The sequence below is a fragment of the Tachysurus fulvidraco genome, chromosome 7 (genome assembly GCF_022655615.1).
Source record: "Tachysurus fulvidraco isolate hzauxx_2018 chromosome 7, HZAU_PFXX_2.0, whole genome shotgun sequence".
Taxonomy (NCBI): domain Eukaryota; kingdom Metazoa; phylum Chordata; class Actinopteri; order Siluriformes; family Bagridae; genus Tachysurus; species Tachysurus fulvidraco.
In genome coordinates, this window is record NC_062524.1 from 7,873,475 (window position 1) to 7,884,374 (window position 10,900).

General features: G+C 37.2%; 2 protein-coding genes across 5 annotated transcripts in view; one reads left to right on the forward strand and one right to left on the reverse strand.

The window, feature by feature from the left end:
- phf14 (PHD finger protein 14) overlaps positions 1-3,488 on the forward strand; it is a 79,637-nt gene extending 76,149 nt beyond the window's left edge. For both annotated transcript variants that reach the window (XM_027133776.2, XM_047816094.1), the window contains exon 18: positions 2,632-3,488. In XM_027133776.2, coding sequence (XP_026989577.1) covers positions 2,632-2,712 — 81 coding nt within the window. In that variant the 3' untranslated portion in view covers positions 2,713-3,488. The remainder of the gene's footprint in view (positions 1-2,631) is intronic.
- Positions 3,489-5,713: 2,225 nt separating this feature from the next.
- On the reverse strand, positions 5,714-10,672 carry LOC113634657. 3 transcript variants are annotated; one of them, XM_027133749.2, is made up of 8 exons: positions 10,564-10,672; positions 9,999-10,089; positions 9,686-9,745; positions 9,440-9,577; positions 8,920-9,321; positions 8,650-8,709; positions 7,996-8,401; positions 5,714-7,863 (listed from the first exon to the last, which is right to left on the reverse strand). In XM_027133749.2, the coding sequence occupies exons 2-7, from the start codon at positions 10,027-10,029 to the stop codon at positions 8,244-8,246; spliced, it is 849 nt and encodes a 282-aa protein (XP_026989550.2). In that variant the 5' UTR covers positions 10,030-10,089; positions 10,564-10,672; the 3' UTR covers positions 5,714-7,863; positions 7,996-8,243. The 3 variants fall into 3 exon arrangements, with proteins under 3 accessions (XP_026989550.2, XP_026989548.2, XP_026989555.2); XM_027133747.2 differs by having other exon boundaries at positions 9,999-10,092; positions 10,564-10,662; XM_027133754.2 differs by lacking the exon at positions 5,714-7,863 and having other exon boundaries at positions 8,259-8,539; positions 9,999-10,092; positions 10,564-10,662.
- Positions 10,673-10,900: the final 228 nt, after the last annotated feature.

Here is a 10,900-nt window from a genome sequence, read left to right on the forward strand (position 1 = left end):
GCCTCATAGTCAAAGTGTTCGGAAACAAGCGAAGATTAAACACTGTTTTCTTTCCTGTCGTCTTTTTCCTCTCAACGATCTCTCACTTCTTCTGAGCTGCTTTGCCACATTATATGCGGTCCTGCCAGCGTCAGCCGTGTCTCAGCTGTAACTCACAAAATGAAACGAGTCATCTTCTGTCCCCTGGAGGAGAAAGATGGGAGGAGGGACGCTCGGCAGGACCCGCAAATCAGTCCCTCAAGTGTCCAGAGGCACTTCCTCAGGGACACGCTCTAAATCAGCCAAAAAAAAAAAAGAGTAGGGGAGTATTGGATTTAGAAAATGGGAGGTGTGCTTTAGCCTAACTAAGACATTTAGCATGAGGGGGTTTCTCATTTAAGCACCAAGCGGCCATGGCGATAACGTACGGCGCCGCAGGTAATTGGAAAATTGGCAGGCTTGTCAGGGAGATTTGGTAGATGGCACGAGCACATCGGGCACTTGCACGCTCACAAGGTCCAAATTTATATGTGCCGGAGGGCCAGCAGCGACAAAGTGTCCAGAGATTGGGAAAAAAAAGGAGGCAGATTTTTCATAAAAGGCCCCGCTGTATATCAGAAGTTCCCTCCAGACAGAGTGACTGTGGGAATGTGACACAGCCGGATGGAGCAAAATAAAAAGCCTGCGCACTCTTAAATGAATTTCTCTCTTCTGCAAGTCTATGATTTGAATTATGTTATCATGCAGAGTTTGACGGTCCTCCATCAAGGCTCTACAACATCTGCTAACTCTTTATAGAAAGCCTGGATTCATAAATCATTAGAAATGTGTTTGTAATTCCTGGTTATTTGGTAAGAATGTTTTAAAAACAAGTAATGCCACTTAAAACTCCACTAAAGTACACTGACGGGTGTGTGTGTGTGCGCACACACGCACGCGATCGCTAGGCTTAGCATTACATATATTGCTGAGTTCTCTACCGGACGGTCGTGTGTTCAAATCCCGAGTCACGTACCTGGGCACTACTCTATGTTGTTGTGTAGCAAAAATAATAGAGTTGTATGTTCATATTGAAAATTTCAGCTAGAAGAAGTGCACGTCAAGTACCAGGATGATGCTGGATGATGATTAAGTGGAAAAAATGTTGGACAGCTTATGCACACTTCAGATGGGCGGAGCTACAAGACACTGATGCTGGATGAGACGAAAAATTGCAAACTTGCAGTTAACCATTTAGTACACAGTTCTAGAAGGGAAATTATTTAATATTGCACTCTCCGGTGTCAACCAGATGAGGATGGGTATGAGGCTGGTTGCTTCTGAGTCTGGTTCCTCTCGAGGTTTCTTCCTCATATCATCTCAGGGGGGTTTTCCTCACCACAGTCACTTCTGGCTTGCTCATTATGGATTATTCTAAATTTAAATTTTAAACTTTAGAATTTATTTTTGGAATTGTTCTATTCCTTCAAAGCTGCTTTGTGACCTAATGTTAATGTTATGATCTAATGTTAAACGCGCCATACGAGAGGGTTGTTGGACATTTCCTGTCATGTTTGAGCGGCTCTTTATAAGATGTGCGGACAGCATCGGGCTAAAAATCAACAAAATAATCAATGAGACAGTCCATCGAAGATAAGAAAGGCCAAAGTTTTCTAAAAGGTGGTGTCATTTGAGGTATGTGTGTGTGTGTGTGTGTGTATTGTCATACAGCTGCCCTTCCACGGTGGGATGAGGGCAGTGTGTGGTTGGGAATAGGTAATCACACATGGCTGGCTGTAGATGTGTGTATTAACCTCAGGAAAAGGGGATAATTGCTTCTGTCAGACTCATTTAACTGTCGAGATGCCCGTCGTTTTCTATTTGTGTCCTCCTCTAAATCTCGCCAAGCTGTAAGCGACTCCGGCATGATGAGCACACGCTGTTGTATCTTGTGAGTATTTGTTGCTTGTCTGAGGTTAAAAACATAGCATATTGGTAAAAAACAATAATAAAGTCGGAGTGAAATGTGTGCCATTGCATGTGTTTACAACTTTGCAGCAGTGTTTTCAAGAAGTGAAATAATTCTCAAGATTTTCACTTATAGAATTCAGAAATATAAAACCTAAAAAACATACGGTCTTCCATTTCCATCCTGTCATGGCTGTCTTCTGACCTGAGCTCTCTAACAGTCAGGGATGTGTGAAGAAAAGAAAAGGATTTCCTTTTTCCCCTGAAGGCTGTTTTAGGGTTTTAATAGCATAACAGTTTGTAGCTCTGATCGCTTTGAATAAAAGCACACGTTACCCCATTTTATGCATCTCGAGGGTTAAAGATTTCATCCCTTTTAAATATAACAATCGATCTGTATTTTTTTAAATGTAATAAATGTGTACACTAGTTCAGATTCATGAACTCAAAATGTTCTGATAAAATGTTCTTAATAAAGTGAGAATCTAGCAGGAATATCAGACGAAGACGAGACCAATTTAGTGCACTCTGATGTGGGGAAGGGGGCGGGGCTTCCATGATGTTTTAGTTAATATTGTTAATACACAGCTGTCAATCATTCCATATGTCGATTAGTTCATCGCTGTTTTTTTTTTTACTGGAAGCAGAAAGAAGCCTGATCTTTGGGCACATGATGTAAACATGACTCTTCCTTGTTCTGTTCAGGAGGAAGAGGAAGCCCGTGAAGCTGAAGAAGAGGATGGTGTGAAAGAGGAAACGCCTGAACAGGAAGAGATCCCAAACTGAATTACCTCACTGTCTCTCTTTCCGTGCTTTTTTTTTTTTTTTTTTAAATATTAGTTTGACTTTTTTTTGGTTCTATGTTTAGATTTTATACACGTGTTCTGAAATACATTAAGTCGTTCTGTTGTGCAGAGTAGCACAGGCACACATCCATGTTGCTGGAGCTGTTTTTATATGCTTTAAGTGAGAAATCGCAGGTAGGTGCACTGACGTTTTTTTTTGTTTTGCAGTGTCATTTACTAGTTAGAATCTGTGAACTTACATGAGTATTGAGCAGGGATAGAGCAAGAAAATTATTTTCATACAATAAACAGCCATGGCTCAAGCTGAATGTGAACATCCTGTGTGATATATTATCATACTATACTGACGGTGTTAACTTTTCTGTTTGTACAGAGAAAAAGTTATGTTAACTTATGTTAAATATATTCTCAAGTTCCATAGTTTTGTTTTTATTAGTTTATTCATGTTTTTTTATTTTTATCCATCAAAACTGTACCATAACCTGTGATTAAGAGTGATTAATAACACTCAGATATCAGAGCAAACACTATTTTTACATTTGTACAGTACTCTATATGAAACACTGGCTGTAATACACACATAGCCTCATATTTTGCAGGTAGTTATATATTTATAAATTCTTGCTTTCATCTGACTGTGCTGCAGATTTACGGAACACTTGGCTTGCCACGAGAGTTTACACAAGAGTCTGTATTTAGGTACTTTGTAAATGTGTAATTCTTAATAAACAGTAATAAACAACAATGATGTTTCAACCTTGCTGCTAAACCCACCTTCCTTCTTCTGCAGGACTTTCCAAGACCTCGCGGTTGAGGGAAATCAAATAATTGCGTCTGTTGTTGTTTAGACACGGATGGCTCATTTACAAGTTAGCTGACTCTCATAACATTTACATTTACAGCATTTGGCAGACGCCCTTATCCAGAGCGATGTACAAAAGTGCTTAAATCTCTAACATTGAATACATTAATGCTGGTTCACTAGGTTACATACTTAAGATACCATGAGTTTAAAACATTTGTTCAAAGTTACAATGAAAAAGTGTCAAAGGTTTTTTTTTTGTTTTGTTTTGTTTTTTAATGCAAAAGATAAGGAAAGAAGTGCTAGTTGAAGTGTTTCCTGAATAAGTAGGTCTTGAACCGCTGCTTGAAAATAGCCAGTGACTCAGCTGTCCGGACCTCTAGGGGAAGTTCATTCCATCACCTTGGTGCCAGAACAGAGAAGAGTCTTGTAGTATACTTGCCCCTTACCCTGAGAGATGGTGGAACCAGTCGAGTGCTTGTATGCTGTATATACCGTAATAATAACTACCTTAAAACACTCACACTTGATACTAACCTCAAAGAGTTGATAACCCAAAACATTCAGGAACTGGAAAATATGATTATTAGTCCGCAAGATTTTGTCTGCATGGGAAATAAGGTCGCACATGTACAGATAATGTACAGAGTTGATTTGCTATAAAACAAGTTCTTGGTGACCAGACCAGGTTTTTCTAATAACCCTACAGTTATCTGTCCTGTCTGCTACTTCTACATACAGTAGTACAGTATGATTCCTGCCCCAATGAGCCTCTATTAGCATTTGTTGCAGGTCTAATATTTGACCAGTTAAATAATTATTCAACATTTTGTCACTGCCCAACTGCATCATCAAGAACTCCAGACAAATCAGTGGAATGTGAGTTTTATCAAATATTTATTCAAATAAATAAGTTTATCAAATCGGTGGTCTCTCAAAATAGGTAATTAACAGAATTTAAAATGCATGGGGTTGTAAATGAAGACTGATGTTTTTGTCACAGTGATATTACATTTACAATCATTTACTATGCTTCAGATGATGATGATTATTATTATTATTATTATTATTATTATTATTTTATGAATGATGGTGGATTTTTGTAGTAAAGAGAAAGCTACCTATAGATTGATTATACTATATATTTAAAAAAAAAAAAAAAAAAAAAGGCTACATACCCCTGTAAAAATTGTGAATTTTTCTGATGGTAAAAAGAACTCGAAATAAATAATATCAAATACAAATGCTACAAATCTAGACCTTTAGAGAGTATTTATATCAGTACAATTGTACTGTATAGTACAAATATTTATGGACCTGACTCCATATGACACATTATGACAAGCATAAGTCCAACAGTATGGCTGAATTGTGGCTGAATTATGAGGCAATATGAACATTGCCTCAACATGACTCAAATATGTTGTGATTCCTTCTTACCAGCATATGTCAGTAATGTTATCTTCATCCAGCTTTGCTGTTTCTATGTCTCAGAATTATCTCCATGTTTTTTCCAGTTCTCATCCCATCCTCTCTCTAGGTGCCTGAGCCAAGCGACTGACATTAATGCATCGAGGGGTGTAATACTGATTTGTTTCAACGCAACTATTAATTTGCCCATTTTTTCCAGGCCATGCAGGAGGGGACCCCTGTAAGGCCACTGAACCATGAAAGACATTATCTGGAGGGCTCTGTCTTTTTTTTTTTAACACCTCATTCCAGAGCAGGATGGATTCCGGGCGATTGATGTGCTTGGATGACGTTTCATCGGTTCCTGAGGCCCCCTGCAGCCCCCTTGCAGCCCACTTCCCAGCATGCCATTCAAGGAAGATGCCATTAGGGCTGTGATAACAGCTAAGGGCACGCTAATGTAGGATTGGCCCTGTATATCCTTGAATGCGTCCAGGTTCTGAATATCAAATAGGATGTTGTATAATAAGATGCCTGTAAAAAAAAGTTTAAAAAAAAATAAAATAAATAAATTTATGGATTGCTTGATGAAGATGATGGATGTAGCAATGTGTTTTCTTGAAATGGCTGGATTTTCTTATAAATCAATAAATATTTCAAAACAAAAGCTGACGCTGGCAGGCTACAGTATATGGCTGGGGTTCTCAAAGTCTATATTCAAAGGTAAAAAGCTGAATTTTAATGAATGACAAAGGTCTGGAACAATTGGTTATTACAAAACTTGTGTTTTAATAAACATGTATAACATGCATAACAAATCAACACAGAAATATAAAACAAGTGCAAGTTGGCAAAACAATTTAAGTGTCAGCATTATTTATGAATGAAACAAAAGAGGTAAACCAAAAGTAACATGGTGCAAAATACATAGCAGCCAAAGTGACATGGTGCAAAATATAGAGCATCCAAAGTGACATGGTGTAAAATATAGAGCAGCCAAAGTGACATGGTGCAAAATATAGAGCAGCCAAAGTGACATGGTGCAAAATATAGAGCAGCCAAAGTGACATGGTGCAAAATATAGAGCAGCCAAAGTGACATGGTGCAAAATATAGAGCAGCCAAATTGACATGGTGCAAAATATAGCACAGCCAAAAGTAAAATGGTGCAAAATACATAGCAGCCAAAAGTAACATGGTGCAAAATACATATCATCCAAAAGTAATATGGTGCAAAATACAGAGCAGCCAAAGTGACATGGTGCAAAATATCGAGCAGCCAAAGTGACATGGTGCAAAATATCGAGCAGCCAAAGTGACATTGTGCAAAATATAGAGCAGACAAATTGACATGGTGCAAAATATAGCGCAGCCAAAAGTAACATTGTACAAAATATAGAGCAGCCAAAGTAACATGGTGCAAAATACAGAGAAGTCAAAAGTAACATGGTGCAAAATACATAGCATCCAAAAGTAACATTGCACAAAATACAGAGCAGCCAAAGTGACATGGTGCAAAATATACAGCTTTACAGAACATAAACATAAAACGATAAAACATAAAAAAAAGTTAATATAAATATTAACATAATACAAATAATGTATGTTTACATTTATGTTGCACTGTGTAAATGTATTGTATATGTAATTGTATATGTATATGTAATGTAATTGTAAATGTATATTTATCGCCAGTATGCAAGCCTGAGGTGACTGAGGCGACTGTGGCAAGAAAAAAAAAACTCCCTTAGATGGTAAAGGAAGAAACTTTGAGAGAAACCAGACTCAAAGGGGAAACTCATCTTCATCTGGGTGACACTGGAGGGTGTGATTATAAATATACAGTCCAACAAATGTTGTATTGATGAGGAGGTTGTTGTCCTTAAAGACCACATGGAGGTCTTGTAGGTTATCCGTCATGGAGGTCTTGTAGGTTATCCGTCACGAAACAAAGAGAATGGCCACACAAAAAACATGAAAATGGAGACTTCCTATCGCCCACAGTGTTGCACCTGAGGCAATCTACAGGATGGCATTAACCACAACATATTAGTAAGTTTACGTAGAATTTATCCTCATACAGAACTAGATAGAAATAACATGAACTCGTGATTACACTCATGTCATGCATAAAAATGGTTTAAACATCTAATTGAGTATTTGATTGAGTTTTGTCAAGTGAGTCTGTTCAGTTTATTGTCATTTAAAGACTGGACTAATGCAACTCACTCTTGGTACTGTAGGTCTCCCTCTGAGCGCCATTCAACCTTTACAAATGATCCAGAATGCAGCTTGTGCAATTTCACAGAATTTACGCACATATGCGATAAACACTGTCTGGATCCTGAAGAAAATCCCACACAGATTTCCATCTCTAAAAAGCAAGCCGAAGGCAACGGTTGGCAAGTGGCAGAAAATCATGAAATTACGACATGATGGAAATTCTCAACCTGACTCTCTAGTGGTCAAGTAACAGGACCTGTTATCATTCTGTGGCAACCCTGATCGGAGAGCAGCTGTAAGACGACAACAACAACGACAATAACAACAGTATTTCAGTAAAGCAGCTGCAGAACATTTGCATTGATCTCCCAATATGTCAGCAGTACAGGCTGAAAAATATCAGCCCAAATCTACACCAAATTAAAATGCAATGGAGCATTTGTGTCCAAAATCAGCTGTAGTACTCAGATGCTCAATGAGACATGAGACTACAACTGATTACATTCATCTGCATATGGACAACATGCTCATCAATTTCTGTAATTGTGGTGGTGAATCTCCTGCTCAGTTGTCTGTCCAGCATTTCCAAAAGGGGACAAAAGCAAAGTGCTTTCTGCTAACTCTGGCTTCTTCCTCATCCTCATGGTTGCTGTCCCAGTGTTGCCTGTGGCTAGCTCACGACTACCGTTGCTTGTGCCTGTACAATATCAAAGATTTAACACATTAGCAAAGCAAGCTACATAGATTAGCTTTATAGCTATATAAATACAGTCTACAGTATTGCACCTGTGACACTAGCTGCACATTAGTACTAGCTGAGTATACTCACCAGTAGCTTTTTAACCTTTATCTTTCAACTTTCCACGGTAAATCTTTTTGTGTTTGCAGGCTTTCTGTTCTGGAGTCATTTTCTTCTTCCCCATGGTTGATGTTCTGGTGTCTCCTTTCAAATCTGTTTTCTTTAGCTCTGGTTTGCTGACAACATGCGTTTTCATTGTCCTTATGGTCTTTCTTCCGTTTTCGTTTTTTTGTGCACAGCCTTATTCCTGTGTGGCATTTTGTCTTTCTGATTTGGCTTCACATATCTGTTCCAGCTTCAGTTAGTTCGCTGATGGGAGGAAGAGGACAAAACTGACGGTTGAGCCTTTTTGGTTTGTGCAGACTTTTTGCTGTTGGTGGCATTCCCATCATCCTCATGACTGCTGTTCTTTGCTGGTAGTCACAGCGTTCCTGTCCTTTTCCGAATATGTGATACAAGAACACAGCTAAGTATTGCTATCACTGGATATCCTTCACCGAACAAATAGAACGGCCACAAAAAATACATGAAAATGGAGACTTCCTATCGCCCACAGTGTTGCACCTGAGGCAATCTACAGGAAGGCATTAACCACAACATATTAGTAAGTTTACGTAGAATTTATCTGAAGCAATTAATTCATACATTTAAGATTTAGTTTGAAGATACAACATTACAACCAACCTGGACAATGCCAGTATCCAGTTGTCTCCATCTTTTCATCTTCATCCTCATACAGAACCGCTAGATAGAAATAACATGAACTCGTGATTACGCTCGTGTCAAACATAAAAATGTTTTAAAACATCTAATTGAGGATTTGACTCTGAGTTTTGTCAAGTCAGCTTGGTCTAATGAAGACAGATGTTCTTCAGTCAATACTACTAGATCCTGATAACACAGGACGTTGTCAAATACTAACAACATGTCCACAAGACAACTCCTTTTCAATACCTGAAGATGATGAGCTCTCAAAAGACGAACATGCAGCAGTTGAGCCTGTGGCAATCTCCTGTGGTTGTTCTTGGCTTTTATGCACAGCCTTAGACCTGTGTGACATTTTGTCTTTCTGATGTGGCTTCACATATCTGCGGTTATTTTGCTGATGTGGGGAAGAGGACAAAACTGAAGGATGAGCCTTTTTGGTTTGTGCAGACATTCTGCTGCTGGTGGCATTTTCATCATCCCCATGACCACTGTTTTGTTTTTGTTTGCTGGTAGTCACAGGCGTACATGCCCTGGAAGTTGTTTCCCCATTGTTTAGAGTGCTTCTGTCCTTATCCAAAGATGTGGAACTCCAGTGAGTATTGCTATCACTGTGTAAAGAGTTGGTCACTGTATCAGAGTTGGTCGTCTCTGTAAAATCAAAGTGACAAAAAGAAATAAATAAATAACATTTTAAACATGTAATATAATTTAGCTTATTAAAGCATAGTATAGAGTTAGAAAAAGTTAGAAATTCATCAGCTGTTACCTGTTATCATGTCAGACGAAGGCGAGGGAGCTCTTTTGGAGTATTTTGGGTTATCCGTCACCGAACAAATAGAATGGCCACAAAAAACACATAAATATGGAGACTTCCTATCGCCCACAGTGTTGCACCTTAGGCAGTCTACAGGAAGGCATTAACCACAACAAATTAGTAAGATTAGGTCAAATGTATCTGACAATTATTTCATAAATTTAATAGTTAGTTTGAAGATACAATATGACATCACACCTGAACAATGCCAGTATCCAACTGTCTCCATCTCTTCTTCCTCATCCTTATGCTGAATTGCTAGAGAGAAATAACATGAACTCGTGATTACAGTCAACATAAAAAAATGTTTTAAACATGTAATGGAAAACAACTGACATTTTGATGTGAGCTTTTTGTCTTTTTTTTGTCTTATATATTTTCTATATTTATAAGCAAAAATTTGGAGAACAATAAACAAACAAACAAATAAACAAATAAACAAATAAATAAATAAATAAATAAATAAATAAATAAATAAATAAATAAATAAATAAATAAATAACCAACATACCTTGTCTGAGCGTCTTGTCTTTGGTAATCATCCAATTATTTTATTCTTTAATCATCAGTCAGTATTTCAGTCAGAATATCTCTAGTGAATTCTGCTAAAAATTGGAAATAAAATTGAAATAAGAGTTAATAATACATTATGTATTATTATTATTATTATTATTATTATTATTATTATTATTATTATTATTATTATTATTATTATTAATAACAATAATAATAATAATAACAACAACAATAATAATAATAATAATAATAATAATAATAATAATAATAATAATAATAATAATAATAATAATAATAATAATAATAATAATATTAAATTAGTTAATCATTCATTAATTAATACTGACATCACTGTCACTATGGGCCTGACTCAATGGTCGTTTAGCTTACACAAAAACAGTGTGACGTATGTGTGGGGGCGCGCGCGGGGGGGGGGGGGTGAGGTGTTACTAGTTTTTCACTGATTTTTATTTTCGGATCTTTGCTCCTATATTTTCTGCACTTATAAACAATAATTCTGTGCATAACAAAAACTAATAAAAAATAAATAACAAACATACCTCGTCTGGATGTCTTGTTTATTACAATCTTTAATCGGCACTCATTGATTCAGTCAGTAATTAAGTCTCAAGTCAAATCTGCTCAAAATTGGAATTAGAAGTGGAATAATTATTTATTATTATGACGTCACTCACTGACGTCATCAAAGGACACCCCCCCCCCCGTTTCCGTGTTCGAATTTGAACTCGGTTTTGTTGTCCGTATATTTTACCCGATTCACGTGCAACACCTTCTGCGTCAGTCTGCTGCTGGTCTCTAACATCAGTTACACATAATCATCATGTTCTACTACTACTACTAATAATAATAATAATGATGATGATGATGATGATTATA